Genomic DNA, 26,787 nt, shown 5'->3' with positions numbered 1-26,787 from the left:
GTGGTCCCCTGACTTCCCCTGACTTCCCCTGACTTCCCCTGACTTCCCCTGACTTCCCCTGACTTCCCCTGACTTCCCCTGACTTCCCCTGACTTCCCCTGACTTCCCCCTGACTTCCCCCTGACTTCCCCCTGACTTCCCCCTGACTTTCCCCTGACTTCCCCCTGACTTCCCCCTGACTTCCCCCTGACTTCCCCCTGACTTCCCCCTGACTTCCCCCTGACTTCCCCCTGACTTCCCCCTGACTTCCCCCTGACTTCCCCCTGACTTCCCCCTGACTTCCCCCTGACTTCCCCCTGACTTCCCCCTGACTTCCCCCTGACTTCCCCCTGACTTCCCCCTGACTTCCCCCTGACTTCCCCCTGACTTCCCCCTGACTTCCCCATCACGGGGACCACAGCTAGGATCCTGCATTGCTGGATCCCGATGGAGGAGTAAATACAATTTACTTTATTTTAATGCAGGGGGTTCTATTGAAGTGGGGGTCTCCAGTAATAAGCAGACCACCCCTTTTAATTTAACACATTTGCAGCAATGGTTAAAAAAATAAAAAATCCTCCCACACCCGGACAACCCCTTTAAGAAAACCTGTAAATCCCACCTTGTCATGCACGTACCCCAGGGTCACTCACACTGGCCCCATGCTGTGCCTTCATTAGATGTAGCATAGTGTATAATTATGGGTTTGGGGGTACTACTATGGGGGTTCTGGCCTGAATCGGGAGACTCCTTTTAATCTCGGCTCTGTGTCCTATGAGTAGATGATTAGCCGGCGTTTCTGCCGCTTCCATCGAGGGTCTCATAGTTCTGCCGTTGCATCATGTCTGTCTTCACCCATGTGAATTTGATTCCAAGTAAAGCATGTCATACACTTAACAGTTCACTGCCCCCGAAAAATGAGGAATTAATGAAGTGGATGGCGCTTTTTGCTTGCTGTCTAAATTTATTTTGCGTGGAAGAGAATGCAGCAGCGCCGGCCGGGCAGCGAGGGGCTAGAAAAAATAAGCCAGACCTGGAACAGAGCTAATTTAACAGCTAGCTTGCAGGAGGATTAGCCAAGGGCAAAGGGCGGCCCGCAGTTCCTACAATATTCCTTTTGTGGAGGGATTAACAAGGCAAAAGTCACCAGAGGAGGAACCGAAAAAAATGGAAGAATGACACTTTGTATTGTTCATCGAGGAAAGTAATTACTGTTTTATTTGGCTGCGGCGCTCGGCCTTCCCAGTGGGGGGAACTTCCTGCTGCTTTTTGGAAGTTGTATTCAGCGATAAGATGAAAATTCTCACTTTATTGTCCTATAAAAGTTGGCGCAAAGCTGCCATAATGAGGCTGAGGACGTGCCGGGGGGGCTCTGCAGTCCGGGGGAGATTCACATTTTTGCTGCGGATGTATCCCATTGGTTGGATACGTTTTGCTATCACTGATACATTGTAACTGTAAACTGTACGGCCTTTTAATTAGAGCCCCCATCCTTTCACGATTGGGGATTCCCCTGTATAAAATTCTCCCCGTGACCCCAAAGTGCGGCATAAAATCACATGACGAGTTTTCCGCGGATCAGTTTCAGTGTGAATCTACATTAGATGGGAAAATCCAGCGATCGGAGCGACTTCCAACGAGGCTGGTCATTGGTGCTAGACTAGCCGGGCTCACTGCCAACCACGGGGGGCTTCTCGTGTAACACTCTGGAGAGTATATCAAGAATGGCGCGATCAGGGAAAACCTCCATCGAGAAGGGATCCTGGGGACAGAAGCAATTCCTCACTGAAAGGGGTCGGAGGAGGATGTTAGGAATCGTTCTGATCAACAGGCAGCACAGTCAGCTGAATACAACGCTGGAGCTCCATCTAACGTGTCCGAACGCACAACTCGCCGTTCTTTAGTACGGATGGGCTATAACAGCAGACGACCAGTTCCAGCGCTGTTGTGTCTAGTAGAAACAGAAAGACGAGACTCCAGCGGGCAAAAGAGCGCAAAACACGTAGCAGCGGAAAAACATCGCCTGGTCAGATGGATCCAGATTTCTGTAGCTGATGGGAGGGCAGAATTTGGCACAAGCAGCATGAATCGCTGACCCCTTCCTGTTAGGCTGGTTAAAACCTTCATCTTCAAGAAGCTTCCTGTCCGCAGGGGCCGATATTCCTGCAGAACGATTTAATTACCAAGTGGGATCTACACCACGACGAACTGCTGCAGTTCAGAAAGCCAAAGGAGTCCAACGCTACTAGATGGGGGGGGGGGTCTCTAATAAAGTGACCAGTCGGTTGCAAAATCCGCCACATTTATGCATCGAAATCTGCATCCTTGGTGCGGATTTTGACTCTTCCCGCAGCTGATTTCAGCCTGCAGCGCCGCCGCTCTCGCCTTGGAATATTGCACCATCCGATTTTGTTGCTGCAGATTTTCCTGCGGCTTTTTCCTCTCTGCATCTGCAGCGGCTCCACTAGGTATGAACGTACCCGAAAGGAGATCTTGGGGACATGCAGTGATGGTCTATCAAGACCCCCAATAGGTAACCGTGACTGGTGCCGCCCTGGACCACCGCCGGAGAGCAGAATGAAGATGGCGGTACAGTCTCCATGCTTTACTCTTCCATATGTACCGCCTTGCCTGCTACTTTGGCTCATCCCATGTTTGGCGCCTTGATGGTGTTGCCCTGCAGTACCAGGCTCGGCCACACTGCGTCTGGAACAACAGTGATAGAGACCGACTGGAGGCTCCAGCAGACGACGTGGCCCTTCTTTCTGCGGATTGGTTTGGTCCATCCCTCAGGACCCCCACCAACTAAACCGGACCACAGATGGGGATAGACTTATGCAAAGTTGTACAAAAAGGGCCTGGATGACCTGAATCTAGCAGTCGCAGTAGCGGTAATATATCCCGTCCGCCCGGTCTATACGCTTCAGCCTCGCTCCGTAGGCCTGCGAGACCTCATGGTAAGGAGGACTGTCTTGTGCGGATGACTCCACAGACCGCAGCGCTACAGTAACAAGTCTGCCTTTGTTTTCCAGCAAACACAGATGGTATTTCTGTCATGCTTTTGGGGATTAACCGCTCTGGCTTTGGCACCCGCACCTCCAGCTCACGGAACAGAGGCCTTTGATAGATTGACTTCCTGTTTGTAATTTTATTTCTTGGCAGCCGCCGGCCGGTCGCACACAAGGCTTTTCTTCTAGCAATAAAAGTGAAATTCACAGAGCGGAATGTGACAATGCAGCTGCCCCGATAAGAGAGCGGGCGTCACTAGAGAGCGGGCGTCACTAGAGAGCGGGCGTCACTAGAGAGCGGGCGTCACTAGAGAGCGGGCGTCACTAGAGAGCGGGCGTCACTAGAGAGCGGGCGTCACTAGAGAGCGGGCGTCACTAGAGAGCGGGCGTCACTAGAGAGCGGGCGTCACTAGAGAGCGGGCGTCACTAGAGAGCATGCGTTACACCCCGCTCCGAGCGCGGCCTCCGCGCTCCTAACCGCCTGCACCCCGCTCCGAGCGCGGCCTCCCCGCTCCTAACCGCCTGCGCACCGCTCCGAGCGCGGCCTCCCCGCTCCTAACCGCCTGCGCCCCGCTCCGAGCGCGGCCTCCCCGCTCCTAACCGTCTGCGCCCCGCTCCGAGCGCGGCCTCCGCGCCCTTAGCCGTCTGCGCCCCGCTCCGAGCGCGGCCTCCGCGCCCTTAGCCGTCTGCGCCCCGCTCCGAGCGCGGCCTCCGCGCCCTTAGCCGTCTGCGCCCCGCTCCGAGCGCGGCCTCCGCGCCCCTAGCCGTCTGCGCCCCCGCTCCGAGCGCGGCCTCCGCGCCCCTAGCCGTCTGCGCCCCCGCTCCGAGCGCGGCCTCCGCGCCCCTAGCCGTCTGCGCCCCCGCTCCGAGCGCGGCCTCCGCGCCCCTAGCCGTCTGCGCCCCCGCTCCGAGCGCGGCCTCCGCGCCCCTAGCCGTCTGCGCCCCCGCTCCGAGCGCGGCCTCCGCGCCCCTAGCCGTCTGCGCCCCCGCTCCGAGCGCGGCCTCCGCGCCCCTAGCCGTCTGCGCCCCCGCTCCGAGCGCGGCCTCCGCGCCCCTAGCCGTCTGCGCCCCCGCTCCGAGCGCGGCCTCCGCGCCCCTAGCCGTCTGCGCCCCCGCTCCGAGCGCGGCCTCCGCGCCCCTAGCCGTCTGCGCCCCCGCTCCGAGCGCGGCCTCCGCGCCCCTAGCCGTCTGCGCCCCCGCTCCGAGCGCGGCCTCCGCGCCCCTAGCCGCCTGCGCCCCCGCTCCGAGCGCGGCCTCCGCGCCCCTAGCCGCCTGCGCCCCCGCTCCGAGCGCGGCCTCCGCGCCCCTAGCCGCCTGCGCCCCCGCTCCGAGCGCGGCCTCCGCGCCCCTAGCCGCCTGCGCCCCCGCTCCGAGCGCGGCCTCCGCGCCCCTAGCCGCCTGCGCCCCCGCTCCGAGCGCGGCCTCCGCGCCCCTAGCCGCCTGCGCCCCCGCTCCGAGCGCGGCCTCCGCGCCCCTAGCCGCCTGCGCCCCCGCTCCGAGCGCGGCCTCCGCGCCCCTAGCCGCCTGCGCCCCCGCTCCGAGCGCGGCCTCCGCGCCCCTAGCCGCCTGCGCCCCCGCTCCGAGCGCGGCCTCCGCGCCCCTAGCCGCCTGCGCCCCCGCTCCGAGCGCGGCCTCCGCGCCCCTAGCCGCCTGCGCCCCCGCTCCGAGCGAGGCCTCCGCGCCCCTAGCCGCCTGCGCCCCCGCTCCGAGCGCGGCCTCCGCGCTCCCGGCCGCCGCCTGCGCCCGCGCGCCCGGGCCGCCGCCTGCGCCCCCGGCAATTTCATTGGGAACTTTGCCTGTAATACCAAGCCTGGCCACTACAGTAAGAGCGGAGCTGTGAGCTTCCTGCAGCAATCAACAAGTTCACTAGCTTGGTGAACACCTGATCGAAGGGGGGTCCCAGTCTGCTATTGATAACCTACTCTAAGCATTGGCCATCAATAGTTTACCGCTTGACAACCCTTTTTAAAATCATTTGTGCCCGTTGAGTCCTCATGAATTTTATTCTTCTACAGCTTTTACTGTAAATGTTGCAGATTTTACATGTGGAAATTCAGCTCCATTGACACTGTGCAGTGTCTACCTTCTGTGCAGCCACCACATTGATGTAGTAGGCTCCTGAGCTCCCCCTAGAGGTGGCTGCAGGCAACCTGGTTTTTGGCATTGAACAGCAGTGATCAGAGCCTAATACTGGTAGTTAAGGAATACTGCTATAGGTATGAGCGGCTCCCAAACACACACGGCCGCAGTGACCCTACAAGTTATCCTAAAGATGTGACTAGAAGCCAGAGAGTGGGACTGCAGGACACTTCTGGGACTTGACTTGTAGGATGAGTCGGCCGCCATCTTGGAAGGATTATTGCAGAGCGTTGTGTGATCCGACACTTGTAAGACGGCTGCGCTGTAGGGGGAGGTCAAGCATAAATGGGGTCTTGTCTCCGCACTCCTGTCACAACACGACTCGCTGAAGAACTTCTCACTTTCACATATTTGCCCTGTGATTGGCTCTTGGGACTTTGGGTGTTGTGATTGCTGCAGTGACGTTACCCTCGGCCTGAAGTGACCCACGTCGTCCCGTCTGGGGGAGAATTGGACCCACATAACCTATGTGTTGTCGGTGCCGGTGCTCGATCCGGTGGCCCCTGTGTAGAATTTATATTCTGCACTCCTCTTCATAAGAGAAAACAAAAGATATCTGTAGTGCAGCAAGCGGCAGTCTGTGTAGAGGGCAGCATATCCCCACCAGAACCACTGGGGGAATAAATACAGTACCAGAACCAAGCCAATAACGTCCAGCATCAGAACTGAGCTTACTACATAGATACAGTACCAGAACTAAGCTCATAACATTAATCCAGTATCAGAACCGAGCTTACTACATAAATACAGTACAAGGGGATGGGGTTTGTGTATAGCGCCCTCTTCAGGTCATCCACAGATCTTCAGTGGAATTTCTTGGCCAGTCCAAAACTGTACTGTGGCTCTGAAGCCGTTCTCTTGGTGATTTGTCCGTCTGCTTTGGGTGGTTGTTGTGCTGAAAGGTGAAACTCCTTTTCATCTTCAGCTTTTTCACCGAGGCCGGAAGGATTTGGGCCAAAATAGTCTGATATTTGGGACTGTTCCTAGTTCCTTCCCCCTTGACTAAGGCCCCAGTTTCAGTAGCAGAACAGCCCCCCACATAATGCTGCCCCCACTATCCTCACGGGGGGTCTTCTGGTGACGGCAGGGTGGGCTTTGTGTCTAACCTCCCTTCTGGGATTCTGGCCACCAAGTTCCCTTTCGGTCTCATCAGACGGGATGGAGGTTCTGGTAAAACATGGCAGGCTTGGATGATGTTGTCTTGCCCGTCTCCCCCCACAGCCCTGACATATGAAGAACACAGGGATGGTTGTCACATGACTACACAACCAGGACTGCCGGGAACACAGTTTTGGTGATGTGCGTGCCGTTAGACCTTGCATGCCTGAACCTGTATGGTAGACCCGCGGCGGCCGTCATGGAGGTCATTCGCTTGTCGCCCATCTTTCCCAGGAACGAACCTGTTTAACGAGAATTTCCCTAGAATGTTTGCTGGTTAAACGCAGATTGCGGATCAGATTTCGTACGGCTGAAGTCGCCGCCCTGCGCTGACATTTTGCTTTGCCTGAAGGTATATTTACAGACGCCGATCTTGCGCCACTCGTTGGTCCTCGCACGCGGCCGCACGCTTCCCTGCTCACAGGTGTGCAGCCAATCACCAAGCGGTTTTATGTTCACTTAACGAGCCGATCAGCTGACAAAGTGCTTGTATATCGCTCATCGCTGAAGGGGTTAATGCTGTTCATGCTGTATGAAAGGATCCTAAAGTGACGGCTACCTGGGCTCCATTTATGTTTGTGTGCCGCGTCGCCGCCCCTCCGGGAACTGATTGGTTTCTGCTCCACCGGCGGCCACCTCAGGGGGGCGAGACCTTTTAGCAATGATTGTGTCCTCTGGATTGTTGAGAATGTAACGAAGGGGTCGACCCGGGATTGGGAAAAAAAGTTTACTGTATTTCCGAAACCCGCGCCACTCTTGTCCAAGCGCGTCGGTACGGCAGCCCTTTCCATGTTTACGAGCATAACCCTCCTTGTCCTTCAACTCTCTTGTGCAGATTTGTGGCCCACGTGGAAAAAAAAACCCCACTCCTCACATGTCCGATTCATGACCGTATCACGGACGAGAAATAGGACCTGCTAAAGCGTGTCTGCGCTCTGTCCGTATAAATTAGTCTGCGGATGGGTGTCCCATGCAAGCTGCACCCGGCCTTAAAGGGGTTTTCTCAGGATAGGAGATAAATATCGCTGTGGGTCCGACTGCTGGGACCCGGGTGGGGCACGTGTGACCGCCGCTCCATTCACCTCTATGGGATAGAGGAAGATCATAGAAACGCAGTATGTTAGGCTGGAAAAAAGACACGGGTCCATTTAGTTCAGCCTATTACACCCCAATAAGATGGCAGTCTCCCTCTGCCCCATGGAAGTGACCCCCAGATAGCCGGCACGGTAGTAAAGCTGTTTGCGGTGCAGAGTGACATTTCCTTTTCCGTAACCTTTGCCGCTTCTTACCTTGCAGGCGTCCTGAAGGATTACCTGCGGGAGCTCCCCTCCCCGCTCATCACCAAGCAGCTGTACGAGGCGGTGCTGCATGCCATGGCGGAGAAGCCTCTCAGGATGTCCGGCAATGGCTGTGAAAACGATCCCAGAGACTCGGAGCAGACGGTGGAGCTTCTGATATGTCTGCCCGACGTGGAAAGGGTAAGAACCTCCCCGTGCGACTGCGCCGGTCCGTTAACTTCTTGTATATTTAAAATTTTTTTTTTCTTTCTTGGTCCCCTTAGGGAGCCTTAACTTGGAATATACACTGCAGTACTTCAGCATTGCAGTATATAGTACTTTTATGATTGCCTATTAAAGTGTCCCTCTGGTTCCAGACCGCACCTCTTTTCTGACTGCCTGGTGCGCCCCGTGCGTCTATACTCTAAGACACAAAATACTGATCTGATTGGCCATTACTGCTCAGGTGCGCGGCACTGGCCAATCGGAGCAGAGAATAGTTTTAGACTGTCAACACAGTCATGTAGTCAGAGAAAACTTGTTCTGTCTGGGACTGGTAGGTCACTTTTAATGCCACAGGTAGGGCTTAATAGGCATCCTTGCATGGCAGCCCTCGGAGCCTCCAGGCTGCCTTCTAGCCCATCAGCATCCCACAATCATGTTGTGGGAGGGGGGCTGATGGTGCATCAGAGGAAGACCACCTCTGGCTGGATGCTTAGATGCATGGTCAGCTTTGACTGATTACAGCTGTGTTCGGGTAATCCTAGTAATGCCTTTTCTTCCCCCACCCCATCTCCCCATCAGGCCACCTTGAAGATGCTGCTGGATCATTTGAAGCTCGTCGCCTCCTACCATGAAGTGAACAAGATGACCTGCCAGAACCTCGCCGTTTGCTTCGGTCCAGTCTTGTTAAGTCAAAGACAAGAAACGTCTAATCACAATAACCGCGTGTTCATTGACTCGGAGGAGTTGGCCAGCGCCTTAGACTTCAAGAAGCACATTGAGGTCCTGCACTACTTGCTGCAGTTATGGCCAGGTGAGGTCCATTACATCTCTGGTGACTTCCTGCTGTGTGCAGTCATCACCGTAGGCCCAATCTCCTACATCTACTCCACCCAGAATCTCTTCACAGCCTCTGAGCATTGTGATGGGATTCTCCAAGAAGAGCTGAAGGGGACGCCTGCACCGCACATTGTGGGCATCTGTATAGACCCAAAATAACTGACCTTGACCAAAGTCCAACCTTGATCTCTTCTAAAGACTCAATCGGTTCTCACCATCCTGCTCTGTACCCAACCTCATATCTCTGTACAGAGAAGGATGGCAAGACTGAACCCGGGGCCGGCGTGTACATATATATGCGGGCAATCGGGCCTGTTTGTATCAGGCCCTGCTCCCATGGGCGAGCTTAACGTTTGAGCTTGCAGCTGACAGAACTCGGACCCTTGAAGGTGAATGTCGCCACTCGCTTGTGCATTTTTTTAAAATCTTTTTTTCACAGACTAATGGTCCATGTTTGAAAAAAGAAAAATGCAGCGCGTCCAATTTGGGCACCAAAAGCACATTATAAAGTCAGTAGGTTTGTGAAAAAAATGGCATGCGCTCACATGGCACATGCGTGTGCTCCGCTTTTTTTTTTGTTTTTTTTTCATGCACTCATTGACTTCAATCGGGTGTGGCTTAAATGACCTCAGTTAGGCGGCCACCTTCCAATGTCTTATGATGTGCATGAAAAACGGATTACACGGGTGACACTTGCTTAGCAAATTGCTACAAAAACTAAGGTAAGATCCACATAAACTCGCGGTGAAATCGGTTCGTAGTTCTTCACTGATTGAATTTGCACTCGGCAGGCAGAGAAGTCCCTTAACCCTGAAATGCTGCTCTGAAGGTCCCGTCCAAACTGGGCATGACGACATGGAGGCGACAGTGCGCCGACCTCTCCTCGCCTGGTCCGCCTATTTGTATATAGGGAGCAAGCTGCCACTGTCGAGGATGCTGGCGGGGAGAGGCGCGCGGCGCCCCCATGCTGTCACAGTGCTTGGATGGGACCTTCAGAGTATGTTTCCTGTGATACGCTGCAGCATTTGACAAGAAGGGTTCGTTCACACGGCCGTATTGTGTATTCCTGCTTGTGAATATACAGCCTGTTCATGGACCAAATACACGGATTCCCTGCGTGTTTCTGCTCATCGGCCACAAATACAAATTCCCATTGATTTCCTGCGTATTTACTCTTTTCCATTTATTTCAGTGGGCTATCTTCGGTGCCTAATACACACCTAGACGGGACATGATGCTTTTTTTGTCGCGCAACCGAAAGTCGCGTGAGAAATGCGCAGCTGTAAATAAAGCCATGGAAATTACTGGCCTTTATTCACGGTGTACTGCGGGCGTAATATGGAGCGTATTTACTTCTTGTTTGAATGAGCCCTAATGAACGCAGTGTACATACCTGTCCCGGGTTCGGGTATTACCCCACAACCCCCTCCTATCTGTAATGGGGGGCAGTAGCTTTATTTCCTGGTGATCTCTGTTGTATACAAGTGGGATTCATATTGTAACCCCTGTTTATACGCAGCCAGCAGGCCTAATGTAGAATAAGTCTACCCGCCCCCTCACAGCCCCCTCTACGATCAGGCAGACCACCTGGTAGGGTGCTCCATCAATAAGGTAGTGGTCAGGGCAGTTTGGCGCTCCTGCTATCCGCAGAGTGTAGGACGCACGGTCGTCGGTGAGAAAGTGTCTTACAGACCATAAAATCCAGTGTTTTGGTGGATTAGTAATAGTAAATGTGCTGCAACAATATGTGCAAGGCAACGGATAAAGCGTTGTGGTGTTTGCCGTAGGCAGGTGACAGACTGGGCTACGCGAGCCGCCAAGGTCCAGGTAACTCGTTGCTGCCCGGGCGTGGAGTGAAGTGTTGGTTTGGCATGGAGCCTGATTGGTGGTGACCTTGCATGGCCGTGAGTGCGGTCTGTGCCCTGGTGTGTCGGAGCCGCATTCCTGGGTGTACAGGGCATAATACATTATGACAGCTGCATGGTGGTCACCCTACCCTGCAGGTGCCATCTCTTAAAGGGGTTGTCTCCTGACAGTCCACACCTGCAGTGCAGCTCCAGCCACATCCCAAAGTGTAGGGGAGCATTTGCACCTCCGCTACCACTCACTTGGGACTGCCGGAATAGCAGAGTCATGTAGCTTAACGGTTCCAATGAAGTGAATGGGAGTGAGGGTGCGCATGCGGGACGCTGCAGGGGCTACGTTGCAGGCTCGGACTGTGAGGCGACCCATTTAATGCTTCCGCAGCAAGAGGTGGAGTTGGACGCTGTGAAGAAAAGCATGCAGCTTAATGGCTTTGGGCATGAGAAGAAGCCTGGTGGTCAGGTTCATCTGGTCCTGCTGCTATTGATTAACTAATGCCTGAGTCCGTGTGCCAACTGTGAATTTGCTGCATGATGAGGGTTGTAGTGCCAACCAGGACATTAACCCAACTGGGGTCTGACTTGTCAGGGTCTCGGTGCGTGTATGCTGCATGTATCCTGCACCAGCGGGCATGGCCTTGGACTGTACTAAGGCTTGCCTACTCTTCATGTCGCTGAGGGTTCTGCTGTCACCTGCCGACTACGCCAAGTTTGGAGTGACTATCTCTTTTTATTCCATTGCAATTCTTGTAAATGTTTGTTTTCATCTCTCAATCTTTTTTTACAGTGAAGAATGAATCTTCCAAAGAAGCTCCACCAAGCAACGTCCAGACGGAACCGCAGCCATGCCTGCGCCGGAAGAAGCCGCGGCCGCAAATGCTGAATCTGAACAGCTTGGAGATGTCTGGAGTGCTGCGGCCGCGAGCCGCCCGTCTGGACAGTCCCTCCAGCAACCGCTACGCTGGAGACTGGAGCAGCTGTCAGGGCAGCTATCTAATAACTCCAAAAGAGGAGGCGGACTGCGCAAGCGCCGTTTCCGAGAGCCCCAGGGAGACCACCGAAGGGACAAGCGAGCACCTAAAAGCCAAAGAACATCCGCTCTGCACCCCCATAACAGACGGTGGATCTGGGGAACAGGATGTGAACCTCCACGACCTGCAGGAGAGCATCGACACCCTGATAGGAAACCTGGAGAGAGAACTCAGCAAAAATAAACTGAGCGCCGCCATGTAAACTGCCCGGCATTCCCGTTATCTCTTCTCATTAGAAGAATCCTTCTCTTTTAACCCCGTGAGGGTCTACTAGTGTACGGCCGTGTGGTGGGACCTTACGCTGGAGCGCAGCCTGCGGTTACTCGGTACGTATCCTCTTCGAGGAGAACCTAGCGGCTGCCTCCCAGTTACACAGCGACCGGGTCGGACACGTTGCTGCCGTGGCTGCTGGTTTGCCGGTGAAACGCAGAACGGACACTTTTTATACAAAAATGAGATATATTTTTGTCTAACCTGCATTGTAGCAGCCGCCGCGTGTTATGTGGTAACCGTAACGTACCATAACTTAAGAAGAATGGAAGCACCCAAGTGCCTGTACGGCGGCCCCAGACATGGAGATAAGGTGGTGACGGTATCTGCGAGGGGCAGGGCTCTCGGTGGTGGTACCAAAGCATAATACCTGATCTCTGATTGGCCAGTGCTGCTCATGTGATCAGTACTGGCCAACCAGAGAGCAGTGCAATGTGCATTACGTAAAACGTTGCTGCAGCCCTCTTGAACAGCCAAAAACCAGGACCAGAACCCGTAAATCAGAGGGGCGGCAGAGAACTGCTGCAGGTAATATACGCCTTCCAGGATAGAATTTTTGCCCCCAAATCAGAGGGTCACTTTCATGTTTCCTCTGCCGCTCATTTGCAAAAACCATTAGCCATTAGGCTTCCATGTTGGTGGAGCTGACCTCCCCTGTGCAACCTCTTCTCCATTGAGCTAGGGGTCTGAGCTCAGACTAGAGGCCCCCACATGCACCTTAGAGCTTTGCTGACTATAATGACCGGGTCAGATGACTCCCTAATTTGCATGGAGACAGTTTAAAGGGGAGGTCCGGTTAGCAGACCACATCCCTTCAATAGAGCTGGATGTAGTAAAATACCCTGAGCTATACTTACCACTCCGCCAGGATCCAGCGCTGCAGCCCCGCTTTGTTCCTGACATTTGTAGTGGCAGATGACATCACCGGAAGTCAGGTGACTGCTGCCACCAATCAGACAGCAGCATAACCGTTCATTCTGGCATCAGCACTCACATCTTCAGTGCCAGGAGTTCAGGAACACAACGCTGCAGCTGTCGCCTGACATTCAGTGGCGTCAGCTGTCACAGTAAACACCGGGACTAAAGCGGGGCTGCAGCGCTGGACAGTGGCGGAGGGGGAAGTAATGCTCAGGTTATTTGTTACTGCAGGGATGTTGTCCGGTACTCACACAACCTCTTTAACTTTCCCCACCGGATGATAGAAAGAAGGATCGGGGACGCGGAAATTTAGCATCCGACCCTTTTGTTCCCCTGAGAGATAAGCCGTCGCCGAGCGATCTGGCTGCAGCATGTGAATGTTTGGCGGTGCCGAGTGTTCATGTGTTGGGGGCCGACCGGCTGGCGGCCTAGTGGTTGGTTGTCGGATAGTCATTGGCCCACCACTGACCGGACTGTTCTGGCCGTCCTGGTGCGTCGCGGTCACACAGTCCATGGAGCCCTTGCCCCTCCGCAGATACCGTCCGTGTGATATGCAATGCTGTTGTGTACGTAACCCCCGCAGTACGCCGGTGACGGCCGGGAATATTCAAGGTACTTAAAATATGGATGCATTTTATATAATATATAAATATATAGATACAAAGTATACGACAAAATGATTCCAGTGGCTATTTAATAACGTTATATATAATGTACAGAGACCGCTAATCTAAGATTGTACAATTGTGTCATATTGTGAATATTACGGAGCGCGACCGTGTGCTCACTCCTCCTCGTCCCGGGTAGTAACACTTCTGGCCTGTAGGGGGCGCTTCCAGCAGCTTAACCCTTTTAGATACAGTCACAGATGCTTTTTTTTTATTGCCTGGAACCAAATTGTGCAGACTGCAGCCTCCAGCATGATGTAGTAAGTTGTACGCCGCAACTACAACTCCCATCATTGATATCCAGCCTTGTTATTGCAGAACTACAACCCTCATTCCTCTGGCCGCAGGGCAATGCTGAGAGTTGTAGTTTTGCAATAGGTGGATGTTTTAAAGATGTTCAGTGGGCTCAGCTAACACTTTAGATGCTACTAAAACGTAGGGTCTGATGAAACGGTCGCCGCAGGACAGGGATGTAGGTGAGAACACTGCTGGTCCAGGCGGTTGACTGGTGAATTAAGTCTTCACTAGTTGTGAGTTGTTAAGAGTTGCCAACTTCTAGCCATTTAATGCAGAAAGCGGACAGCTCCGTACATTGTGCAGTGGCCTAGATTGGTACTGCAGGCTGAGAACTAGAACTTTAATAGGACTCAGCCTGCAGTACCAGCCCCGGCCACTGCGCAAAGTATGGGGTTGTCTGCTTCCTGCAGATAGAAGTGGGACAATCCTTTTTAGGGCTTCATGGTTTTAGGCAAACCATGTGGCCATTACCACCTTGCTTGGTGAAGACTTCATTTTTAAGTCAGCCATATGGATCCCCATCACCTTGCTGACCACAACAGCCACGAAGGACCAGACTCTTAGAGATCTGCTACAATGAAGAAATAGACACTTGCTGGACAGTGCCACTAATTTATACGGGCTTGGCCTTCCTGCTGGGTATATACTGCAGGTGGTCATGCCACAACAGTACTGGCTACTGTGATGATATAGGAAAGTAGTTAAAGGGGTAGTCCAGTTGTAAAATATTGATGTCCTGTTCTTAGGATAAGTCAGCAATAGTAGATTGGTGAGGGTCCCGCAGGAACCCCGTCAATCAGCTGTTTTCTGGGCCTGTGAGTTTATGCAGAGAGATGATTTCTGCAAGAAGCAGACAGCTCTGTCCCCACTGCAGTGGCCATGCTTGGTATTACAAGCAAATGCCGCAATGAAGTAAATGGCCTGCACTACCAAGCTTGGTCACTGCAGCTGTCCCCTTCCTACAGAAGAGCTCCCTGCTCGAGCTGTTAATCAGCAGGGATCCCGCGTAGCAGACCACCGCTGATCTACTGACGGCCCATCCGAAGGATAAGCCAGCGATCAGTTACTACTGGACAACCCCTTTTAGAATGGGCATGACAAGTGTTCTTACAGTACTAGATCCAGCCACGCTGGGAGCTGTAGTACCCCGCCAGGCAGAGCGCTGCGGTCTGCAGAGCCCTACATGAAGTGTTACGGGATGATGGGAAGGAGCCGAATGATTTTATTACTCTATTTTTGTACAAACAGAATATTTTTTACCGCAGCAGCGTTGCCTGATAGCCTCCATCTGTCGTCTTAGTTGTACTTACGACGTCTTGTATTTGTTTACACCATCCAATGTGAACTCGCCTCACGCGATTGACATGTAGAAAGCTTCTGCCTTAGCAATGTATTTTGTACTTTGTAATTTATATAAGTGATATATTCTGTATATATTCTTGTATTCCACATCTGTTACAATACAAACCGGTAATATCTGATGTCCGTGTCTGCGGGGTGCAGCCTCACGTGGGACTGGCCATTGGATACACTGAGACGTGCGCTGGTGTCGGTGAGACGGGCGTATAGGACACATTCGGGAAGATTGTCTTTGGGGCTGAAGACAAATGTCCATTATTGGCGTTAGATGCCAAAAGTTACAATTGTAGCACCTATTCTGTTATCTTAAAGCAATCCTCTAGTTTTGGGACAAAGTTCTGTCTTGGGACCAGATGGGTATATATATATATATCGCCTGGTCTTCTCTGGCATCCACTGATCCACCAGTTCTGGGTCCCATTTTTTTTGTCATCAAAGATGGCCAACTCAATTTTTTAACTGCCTAATGCCTGCTTTCTGATTGGCCAGAGCTGCTCATGTGATCAGAACTAGCCAATCAGAGTAAATGGAGTGTATTGTAGTCTGAAGTTTGTGTCAGCCATCTTGGATGACCAAAAACAGAACTTGGACTGATGGAGTGGCAGAAATGCAGTTAATATACCCCCTCCCCTTTGTCCCCTAACCAGAGAGTCACTTTAGGGTCCTTTTAGCCTATTCTGTCAGATGACTGGGCAGGAACCCTGAATCTAGCGTTCGTACCGATTCGTCAGCTGGTTGTTGAGTCTTCTACGCAAGCATAAAACCTCTTGTTCATCTGCTGCCGGTCTTCCCGTGTAAACAGTGAGATGTGCTGCTGGGCACAAACGATGGTGGTAATGATCCCCGGACTGGGGACAAGCTATCTTCTATCGTGAACATCAGTAAATGAACACCTGTCAACACTGTTTGTCAATGGAAAACCCCTTTAAAAGCAGCTGTCTTCTTTTTCAATACAACTTTATTTAAACAGTCCAGAGGAACACTCTCCAGCTGGCAGACCACGGGTAGTTCTAATGCTGCTGTACTTCAGTCATCTCCAACCTGCGGCTCTCGCTATTGTAAAACGACAAGTCCAGCCAATCCTCGCTGCCTGTGGCTGTCAGGGCAGCCTGGGACTTGTAGTGTTACATGTGCCAGAGAGCCACAGGTTGGCGATTACTACTGCAGTACAACGTTTACGACATTGTGTAGCTTTCCATCATGCAAACCTCCATCCTTAGAACCATTTAGGTTTTCACAGATCCGTCGCCATTTTCTTTCTTGATCCCCAAGCCCATCAGAACCGCGTGCTCCAGCGCCAAGTACGCCGCGTTCTCTCGGCCCATCTCCTCTTCAAGGTGCTCTTTTGACCTCAGCGGTGGAGCGGCTTCCTTCAGACATAAACAAACATGGTTACACAATGCCAATTATACATGGCTTGGAGTCTGATCCTACAAGCAGAAGTGACGGACGGTAAATCTTGAGCCGCCGCCAAGAAGTGTAGAGGGGCTCGAAAGGAGAAGCACTGAAGAGTTCATCTGGGTGAAGACGTGGCCGAGGGGGCTACTGGATGAGTAGCATTTACAGGGCTTGTGTGGGAACAGGTGAGGGGGAAATCTCCTTAACCCTTCCACTGCCAGCTTCTTTTCTGTTTTGACATTTTGTACCTCCAGTAGCCAGAACAAATTCACATTTTTGAGATATATAGAAAAATCCTAAATTACAAAATAAGTTGTACTAGAACCTCCATGTCCACCCATATCACATCTTGTATCCAAGCTAGAGGTGGTACAACAGGGTACTAGAGCCTCCATGCCCACCTGTATCACATCTTGTATCCAAGCTAGAGGCAGTACAACAGGGTACTAGAGCCTCCATGCCCACCCATATCACATCTTGTATCCAAGCTAGAGGTGGTACAACAGGGTACTAGAGCCTCCATGCCCACCTGTAGCACATCTTGTATCCAAGCTAGAGGCAGTACAACAGGGTACTAGAGCCTCCATGCCCACCCATATCACATCTTGTATCCAAGCTAGAGGTGGTATAACAGGGTACTAGAGCCTCCATGCCTGCCTGTATCACATCTTGTATCCAAGCTAGAGGTGATACAACAGGGTACTAGAGCCTCCCTACAAGGGGTCGGTTCTCCACAATAAATGATTCTTTTGCTCTGATCTTGTAATTGCTTACTTATAAAAATGTTACAATCACAGAGACAAAGTTTCATTCCCTCTGACAACTTCTAAGTACTTGATTATTATTATTTTTTTTGTTTTTGACAAGGTCTGTACTGAATAATTCTGCATTAGTCATTAATGACCTTTTGTGGTGGGGTTGGAGCAGCTGCCCGCTATATTAAGGCCCTTTTACACAGAACAATTAGCACTTAAAAAATTGGTTAAATGAGCGAAAGTGAACAATAATCGTCCAGTGTGAACACGGCCAACAATCACACAACGGACAATCGATTCGCTTTTTGTTCATTGTGCATTTTATAGAGGCATAAAAATCCTTGTTGACTCGTTATCTAATCGGTCGGTTTAAGTACCGATCATTCAGTCGTTCTCATTCAGCTACACAGTGAACGATCCAACAATGTATCAGCCTGTACGCTCAGGCTGCCTGAGCAAACTGCCATCATTCAAACAAGAAATCGGCAGGTCTAGGCGGCCCCTTAGTTGTGCCGAACTACTTAAATTGTTCTTGTTAAATTTTTTTTTTGCAAACAGATGAAAGTCTGTAAATTCAGATTATTTGCCAAATTTACTATAGGGGGAAGGGCAATGATTTTGATTGCAACCGTATACTAATTGCCTACATGCATATAGCTTCACATCAACTTCCTGTATCTCAGGCTCTATTGCTGATAGCATTGATTTTGGTCTTCTAAAATTGAGATTCTTATCTTTTAAACAAGACCAAAATCAAAGCTCTACTTCCAGCAAGGCCTGTGCAGCCTTTAGAAATAGAGTTGGCAATGAAGGCTTCTGCGCCTTCTTCAAAAGGCTCTATCTCAGGATGGATTGTGGGTAGAGCTTTCTTTAAAACAAGATCACAACTAAAGCTCTATCTGCAATACAACCTGAGATATAACCCTTTGACAGAAGGATGTATCTCATACATCCTTGTCTACCGAAGTGTCACTCTGCATGGATGTAGAACATATGCCCTTGCCAGGAAAGGTGTCAAGGCCATCAGCAATGAGACTATGGGTTGTAAGTGGGTGAGGACCAAACAATGCAGTAATACATGCTTCGTTATACCTAATAGGAACTGGTTTGACTATGAAATCAGCAAAAAGCTCACAGGCAAATCCATCCTATAGCAATTTGTGCCCGAGCACATGTGCTCTATAATACAAGAATATAAAGCTGCGTACGGTTTTCTTGCGGTGGTCCTTCAGCTCCAGCGCTCTTTTCTCTGCAGCTCGCACTGTCTTTCTCTGTTCATAATATTCCAAATGACTGACTTCTCTGTCCAAGTAGTGCAAAACCGCGCTGCTCTGCGGAAGAGAAAAGAACATAAGGCAAGATAAGTTCCTGTGGCTGGGACACCCAATACAATAGTCAGCTGCTCCGGCACCACAAGCTGCTGATACCGTCAGCAATATTCCCTATAGATCTAAGAAACATCTATCAATCACCAGGTCTAAGGGGTTGGCCGACTTCTAGGTGTTTCCTGCGGGTAGCAGACCGCTCTGTACATTGTGCAGTGGCCCAGGTTGGCCCTGCAGGCTAAGTCCTATTCACTTCAATAGGACTGCAGTACCAACCTGGGCCACTGTGCAATATACGGCGCTGTCTGCTTCATGCAGAAAAACAAAAGTGAGACAACCCCTTTAACTAATGAGTCAATTACACTATCACCAGCTCTCAAGTAATGGTTAAACTGATTGGAGGAGTCCTCACATTAGATGCCTCCACTATTTCTAATTGCCAGGCTCAGAGTCATTCCCTCACTTGCTTAACCCTTTAGTGCCCCAGGTTTTATCTCTTGAGTCACAGTTGCAAACTAGCGCTCAATTATCTTAACTGATGTATGAAGGAAGCAGGAGGACAGAAAGACCGCAGTGAGATAGCTGGAGGTTTACGATGATTTCTAAAGGATTCACCAACAGTCTGCGGGGCTTTTCAGACTCTGGAATCTCCTTGGGCTTAACGAAGATCCAAGATTGTGGCAATTTCTTGGCCAGGGCTTTAATATTGCCCGGAGGTAATCGGGGCTGATAAGTATTCACTCTACTGACGGTCATCCTCCATCTATAGTCCGCTTTACATTAACTGTCCGGCCCCTTTATTAGACCCCCATACAGTAGCGTTGGGCTCCTTTGGCCCTTGAACGGCAGCAATTCTTCATGTAGATTCCACTCTGTGATGAAATCCTCCTGCAGGAATACCGGCCCCTGCGGACAGGAAGCTTCTTGTAGTTGCTGCAGATTACATGGAGGTGCTGACATGTTCTGGAAGGGGTCAGCAATTCATGATGCTTGCACCAAATTCTGACACCCCCCCCCCCCCTTTAGCAGCATAGAGCAACAGCAATCTGGACCCATCTGACCAGGAGATGTTTTTCTGCTGCTCAGTGACACAAGTTTTGCCCTCTTTTGCCCGCTGGAGTCTCGTCTTTCTGTTTCTCTTAGACACAATGACGCTGGACCTGGTCGTCTGCTGTTATACCATCCGCGCGGAGGAACGGCGAGTTGTGCGTTTGGACTTTTTAGTTGGAGCTCCAGCGTTGTATTGGGCTGCTCTTGACTGCGCAGCATGTTGGTCAGGGTGATTCCTGACATCCTCCTCCGACCCCTTTCAGTGATGAGTTGTTTCCGTCCTCAGGATCCTTTTTCGCTGGATGTTTCCCTGATCGCGCCATTCTCTGTATACTCCCAACACTGCTACATCCCCTCGTGGTCATCGGTGAGACTCCAGCTAGACCAGCACCAATGACCGGCCTCGATGGAAGGCGCTCTGATCGCTGGATCTTCCCATCTAATGTGGATTCACACTGAAACTGATTCACAGAAAACTTGTCACGTGATTTAATGCTCCGGTGTCACGGGGAGAATTACCATACAGGGAAGAGACAATCATTTGAGGGCCGAGGCCTCTAATAAAGGGGCCAGTCAGTGTATTTCGCACAGGAGTAACTTGTAGTAAGTGGTTTGAAGGCTTTCCCCCTGATGATAAGCTGATCACTGACCCTCCTGCTACCATCAGCCTCGGGGGATCAGCAAGAATTTGCAGAAGTTCCTGGAAACAAAGGGTCCAACCCCCGCAGCACATTACTGAAGGCAAAAGTTGTCCGGTGCAGAAAGCCCATTTTTGGATATAAAGTTCATTGCTGGAACCCATCTATCTGTCACTTCATGGGGCATTACTGTCCTGTGCTGTGGCACCTGATACATAAGACCGGCCTCACTGTGTACCCGCTCACTGGCACGTGGGGTTGGCATAGAAACTTGAAAAAGCTTGTCAAAACATTCTTGTTATTGCAGCATTGATTCTCTCCCCCCTCCCCCCCCCCCCCCCCCCCCCCCCCATTATCAATGTGCCGCCACAAAGAGATACAAAACTCAAGTGTAGCAGAAAAAATGCAGAAAAGCAAACGTTGTGCAAGTCTGATGAAGGCAAAGATCCAACAACATCGCCGCCGCAACAAATTACACTTTACTCCAGATAGGGAGAGACTGTCCCTGCACCAACCTCGTTAGCGGAGGGGTGATGTAAGGTCCACGGGATCTCTAGTACATGGAGGGTGCCGCCATCATCGGCCACCGACAGGAAATGCTGCTTTGCTGCAAAAGTAAAGACCTTATTAGCATGATATACTGGATGGCTGTTTCCCTGTGTTGGGCGTATGCCAGCACAGACTTGTGCCAAGTGGATTTCCTGTAAGCTCTGTCTGACCCAGCTGGTCCATGTAAAGTCATGGATAGCTTCTCCTGCCCTTCGCTATGCATGAGCCATGCAGCGGCACAGTGCACCAGCTTGTAGCTAACCAGGCGGATATAGGCTGGGGGTGCTTGCCCCCCGTAGGTTCACCCAGCCAGATGACCTTTTTCCTCGTATGACAGCATCTTATGGAGCTACATCCTTCTGGCTTTGTATCCTCCCCTCGGATGTTCTGAGATACTTCAGCCCATCAGCTTAGTTGTGCTACTGTATCTATGTTCTTAGCTCGGCTCTGGGGCTGTATTTATCTTATGAGCTTGGTTCTGGGGCTGTATTTACGTACTTAGCTTGGTTCCTGTGTGGGTCTGATACTATCTTACTATCTATATGGTATTTTTCTTATGACGGGGCAGAGCCCAATAACACTCTGCAGGGTGCCATCTAACCCAAGGCTGGCACTGCTCCCAGCAATAACAGCTGATTGATGGAGGTTTGAGTAGGCAGCTTTGGTTTGGCTTCCGTTTGCAAAGCAGTTGTCATTTTTCTTGCCGCAATCCATCTAAAAAAAAAGAGTGAACAATTCTGGAGGCCGTCAAACATATTCCACAATTTTGTGCAAACCGTACCTGTGTGGACATCTGTGCCTTCATGGTTAGACTACAAACACACCCTGTGTGGCCTGATCCAGCATTTGTGTGCAACTCTTCCATCTGCCCCTCAACTTCCTAATTTACAGAAAAAAATGGAAGTACCACAACGACAGGATCTGACTACACGAGTTTGTTTGTAGTCTGTAACCATGGAGACACATACAGTAATTCTGCATGGGAGCTGTAGGCACAAAGTGCTGGGAGGCTATTATTTTAGAAGCATTGAAGAATATGAGAAACTGATTGCAGAAGTGTTCACACCTTTCAGCAATATTGTTACAGTATAATGCGTGAAGAAACCCGCAGAGCATCCAAACACAATGCAGGCGGCACCCACATTGGGTGTGCATCCTGTATCATCACCATTGTGTATGTATGGCTTCACTTACCCGACACGATGCAGGGTTTAATACAGGTGATGGCGGCTGCGGATACGTTCTGCGTCTGCGACGGCTCGTGCGTCTTCTCCAGCAAGTCCCATACATCCACATTTCCGTCCTCCTTGCCGATGAAGAAGACGCTGGGCCTAGACAGGGACCAGTGGGCGGCCGTGTACCTCTTCTCAGTGCAGCACGACTGGAGGATCGGTCTGCTCTGAGAAAGCAGGAAGAAAAGGGAGATGATGAACATTAACCCTTTAATACCTGCACAGACGATCTATTCTGGTGCACCGTAAAAACACAGTCTTAATGACCGCTCTAGAAGAGCCTATTGGCAGCCATTAATGGGGGTTTAAGCACATCCAAGAAGGGGCAAGTTGTCACTTTAGAAGCAGCAGAACGATCCTGCAGATAATGCCTTGCAGAGTATCGCCTGTCCTTGTCCGTCAGCCATCTCCAGGGCAGTTGGGTGACCACAAATATGGCCACCTCCAGTTCTCTGTATCAGTCTTGTTATGTTGAGATACAGGATGCTGTTTGTTCTCCTATCAAGTTCCCATCTTGAAGTGCTGAGTGTCTTGGAGGCTCCTGTGGAGAGATCTAGTGACGCACGTCTCTTCTTGGAGGAATCTCTAATCACTCATCTTGTGCAGCTTCACATATTAAGCCGTTCGCAGCGCCCCTTCTCCTAGATTGCACTTAAAGGGGTTGTCCAGGATTAGAAAAACATGGCTACTTTCTTCCAAAAACAGCGCCAAACTTGTCCACGGGTTGGGTCTGTTACTACAGTTCAGCCCCATTCACTTCAACGGAGCAGAGCTACAATACCAGACACGACCTGTAGACAGAAGTTGCGCTGTTTTTTGAAAGAAATCAGCCATGTTTTACTAACATTGGAAACATTTTTAACCCCTTCAACAGCTGAGCCCCCACCATCCACAGTGAGAGCTGGCAGGAGTTGACAGCCGGGGTCCCGCTGCAACAATAGGGATTGCAAAGAACTCCAATCCCTGCTGTTAAACCCTTACATATCCTAATAAATGTTAATTGTGGAATGTACAAGGTTCACAGAGGGAGGGAGCTCCTCTTGTGATGTCATCAACAGTCCGCCATGCAATCGTGGAGGGATAATACACTGCAGTACAAAAGTATTGCAGTGTATATCTGAGTGCTAATAAGATCGCAGGTTCCAGTCCCCTAAAGGGTCATAAAAAAGGGTAAAGAAATGCTGAAAAAAAATGATCCCTGTAAAAAAAAAAATGATACAAAAAACCTTTTTCATGCAGTTTTCCCTTTTTTGTTTAAAAACAAAATTAATTTAAAAAACATTTTTTTAATAAAAAAAAAATACTTATGTACCCCCAAAATGGTCCCAATAAAAAACTACAGCTTGTGGTGCAAAAACAAGGCCTCACAGAGCTCCGTCCATGGAGAAATAAGGCAGAGTGTTTCAATGCAATGAAGCATTGTTGGTTCAGGGTTATTGGCCCTTGGTACAAGTGAAACAGGACCCCAAGGAGAGACTAGTGGGGGTCATTAGTGATTGGAGGTCAGAGGACCCCGTACTACTGACAGGTGAGCGTTAGACAGTCCACCAGACAGTTATCCAGGGGGTAGGGACATATTTACATGTTCATCGCCGTTCACACTTTGCATACGATTGGCGTGATGGCGATGAACCGTTATTTGCACGTTTGTTGATCTTTTGCGCATTCAGATGGGCGGTGAAGATCCGTGCCCGATAATCATCCTCTAAATGTCCTTCATGTCAGGGAGGAGTCCAATGTCTTCCTGCCTTGATAGTGCTAGAGATCTAGGTGTATGTTTGACACAACCATCTTTGGCGCTTAGCGAGCCAACGGCGTAATACTCACGGTGACGCCTTCTTTCCAGATAGCAAAGTTCCAGCCCCCGACCGTGAGAACGAAGTCCTGTAGAAGCGGAGATCTTTGCACCGTGTGGACAAGTCCATCGTGGACGCCGTGTCTCTGGGAGGGTTTAGCACCTGCAAGTAGCAGACATCGGTTACACGGGGGATAATATTACCGTTACACGCCAGGCGTGGCAGCCTGTGGTCAGACCGTCGTGCCGCGCTGCTGCCCTTTGCACATTCTAAAAGTCTACGGAGGAAATTTACTAAGCCTGGCATTTCCTGCGCGGGGCTTAAGTACGGTCCCCCGGGCGCACGGTGTGCCGAATACATTAAGAGTATTCTGCGCAGCGCCGAGACAGAAATGTACGCCAGCTTCTGATGTAACTCCCATATAAATCTGATGGTGTACGGCAGAAACGCACCTTCCCATAAGCTCCGCCCACTTTTCAAAAAAGTGGTGGGGTCGGAGCAGAAAGGAGAAAAGTCGCAAAGTTTTGTACAAATACACATTAGGTTTGCACAAAAGTTTCTAACTTTTTAACACGCGCAACTGGCATAAACCTTTAATAAATGTGTGGGGGCAGAGGGGTGGGGGCGTGCTATGCCAACTTACTGATAAGTCTTCCGGTGTCTCCATCTTTCTCCATCTTCCAGTTGGTGTATAGCAGCTCCCCGTCCTGTAGTGAGGGACGGACATCGGCAGGTTACAGGTAAGGTCGCTACACTCCGCATTAGTGACAAGTTATACGGCTGCGGTGACTATTCTGACTGCATCGTGTGAACGTAGCATCAAGGTGGCCGACAGCTCTTCCTCCTGATCCCCCCCATACTCCTGCATCCTGGGCTCAACGAGACGAGTGCACATGTTGTCAATGGGGAAGAGGCAGCTGCCGGCACATCCTGCTTTGGCTTATCTCCCTAAAGAACAAAAGATGGGGCATACTGAAATCCAACCTGCCCGATCCTTTATTCCCCTGACATCCGCTATCAGGGGGGTCAGGACACCATGATGCAAATAAGAGGGTCGGGTGGTCCCGCTGCAATCAGCAGGTTGGGCCAACAATTAGGCTACCTTTATATAGAACCCGAGCGAGGATACGGCAGTATACAGTCTCTGATAGCATGCTGTGGCTCGGAGCCCCCGGCGCTTCAGCTCTATAAACCAGTGTGCACTAGTGGCCCCAGCGATGGGATAGCGTTACTAACTAGATTACTGGCAACTAACGGCGGGGTGAAGGGCGGATGTGTAATAGGGTTCTTTACTTCTACTACTCACTGCGACTCAACACCGTCTGCCATATCTGAAAATGGCGACCAAGATAAGGCTGCGGACCGGCGATCGAGGAGGACATGGAGAAAGAGCTGCTACTAATAATGTGGTAGTAATGGTGGTGGTAATAGTAATATAGTAGCAGTGGAATCATTATTACTGGAGTAGTGGGAGAGCTGGTAATAGAAGAAGAGGTAATGGTGCGAAAACTGGTGTTGGCAGTAAGGATGGTAGCAGTAGTCGTATTAGTAATATAGTAAGGAGAATAGTAGTTACAATGCCTGCAGTACTAATAGAGGTAACAGTAGTGATGGTGCTGCCAGCAATATTAGCAGTAGTGCCTGTGGTACTAGTAGTGGTTGCTGCATAAGTAATAATGTAGTGGTAACAGTGGGGGTAGTAGTAGAGGTAATACCCTGTTTCCCTGAAAATAAGCCCTACCCTGATTTATCGGGATTTTCGGTGAGGCTTACAATTTAAGCCCTACCCTAAAAATAAGCCCTAGCTGCATTATAATGTTTATTTTTTTAAAGGAATACATTACCCCGCAGGCTCGGTCCAGGTCCTCCCGCTGCTCTCCGGAGCTCCGGAGAGCAGCAGGAAGGACCTGGACTGAGCCTGATAGGTAAGTATAATAACCCCCCCCCCCCCCCCCCCCCCCCGAAAATAAGACCAAGTGCCTCTTTTGGAGCAAAAATTAATATAAGACATGGTCTTATTTTCAGGGAAACACGGTGGTGGTGCCAGTAATATCAGTAGTAGTGGTATGAATAATAATGTAGCAGTGAGAACAGTAGTAACCGTGGCCGTGGTACTGGCAGCTTCAGTGATGGTAGCTGTAGTACTAATGGTTGCTGTGGTACTAATAGTACCGGCGGCCATGCTAATGGTGGTGATGCTGGTGATGCTAGCAGTACACACGCTGCTGACTTTACATTACAGAATGCCCCTCGGAGGCTCCTCCGCTCACTAGTTTCTCCCATCGTCTTCTGCGGATAACGGGTCCTCATTTTTCTGGGATCTGCTGCCCCCCAATCGCCGCCGTCCGCCCGCATCTGGGCATGAAAGCACTCACTTCAGTTCCTGCGAAGTACGCGGTGTTGACGTCCTCCAGGACTTTGGTGTTCTTGGCAGAAGCGGCTCTTAAAGTGCTGTAATTAATTCCTCCCTCGGGCTTCTCCTCTCGGACCCCGCTCTGCAGTTTGTCTACAAGACGGGGAGGAAGAAGAGGATAAGTAATATTACAGACGGACCGAGAATGTAGAAGCCGTGTGAGCGCAGAGCAATCAGAAGGCACCTCACTAGTGGCGGGTAGGTTAGTGGGGGGCGCTGACGGTTCAGGGCCGCCCGGCTGCTCCTTGCTGGGTGAAGACTTTGGCAGATGCTAGACTAACAAGAACATATCGCTGTATACCACGGGCCAGGAACGGTTGCTCCGTGGGGGTCAGCTGCGTCCCACTGTGGCTAAAGCTAAAGGGCTGGTACTGCAGAGGGGAGTTACATTCACTCCAATAGGACTCAGCCTGCAGTACGGAATCAGGCCACTGTGCAAAGAACGGAGCTGTCTGCTTCCTGCAACAAAAACAGCTAGAAGTGGGACAACCCCTTTAATGGTACAAGGTACCGTACCAGCCACTGAGACTGTATCAATGAGGCTCCTGAAGGTCAGACCCCACTGATATCCATAGTCTATGCATGTAGCCAATGCTTCCCTTT

The 26,787-nt window shown here is 51.0% G+C and overlaps 2 protein-coding genes across 4 annotated transcripts in view; one reads left to right on the top strand and one right to left on the bottom strand.

Moving 5' to 3' along the window:
• Positions 1-15,150, top strand: part of SYDE2 (synapse defective Rho GTPase homolog 2) — a 42,779-nt gene extending 27,629 nt beyond the window's left edge. For both annotated transcript variants that reach the window (XM_066597873.1, XM_066597874.1), the window contains exons 5-7: positions 7,581-7,762; positions 8,366-8,597; positions 11,273-15,150. In XM_066597873.1, coding sequence (XP_066453970.1) covers positions 7,581-7,762; positions 8,366-8,597; positions 11,273-11,718 — 860 coding nt within the window. In that variant the 3' untranslated portion in view covers positions 11,719-15,150. The remainder of the gene's footprint in view (positions 1-7,580; positions 7,763-8,365; positions 8,598-11,272) is intronic.
• An 801-nt stretch (positions 15,151-15,951) lies between these two features.
• Positions 15,952-26,787, bottom strand: part of DNAI3 (dynein axonemal intermediate chain 3) — a 68,778-nt gene continuing 57,942 nt past the window's right edge. For both annotated transcript variants that reach the window (XM_066597875.1, XM_066597876.1), the window contains exons 17-23: positions 26,147-26,277; positions 24,415-24,478; positions 23,803-23,933; positions 21,938-22,142; positions 20,710-20,801; positions 18,390-18,512; positions 15,952-16,398 (exon numbers count right to left, since the gene is read on the bottom strand). In XM_066597875.1, coding sequence (XP_066453972.1) covers positions 16,255-16,398; positions 18,390-18,512; positions 20,710-20,801; positions 21,938-22,142; positions 23,803-23,933; positions 24,415-24,478; positions 26,147-26,277 — 890 coding nt within the window. In that variant the 3' untranslated portion in view covers positions 15,952-16,254. The remainder of the gene's footprint in view (positions 16,399-18,389; positions 18,513-20,709; positions 20,802-21,937; positions 22,143-23,802; positions 23,934-24,414; positions 24,479-26,146; positions 26,278-26,787) is intronic.

The sequence above is a fragment of the Eleutherodactylus coqui genome, chromosome 3 (genome assembly GCF_035609145.1).
Source record: "Eleutherodactylus coqui strain aEleCoq1 chromosome 3, aEleCoq1.hap1, whole genome shotgun sequence".
NCBI classification, from domain to species: domain Eukaryota; kingdom Metazoa; phylum Chordata; class Amphibia; order Anura; family Eleutherodactylidae; genus Eleutherodactylus; species Eleutherodactylus coqui.
Note: the sequence above shows the minus strand (reverse complement) of the source record. Positions and strands in the feature narration are given on the sequence as shown.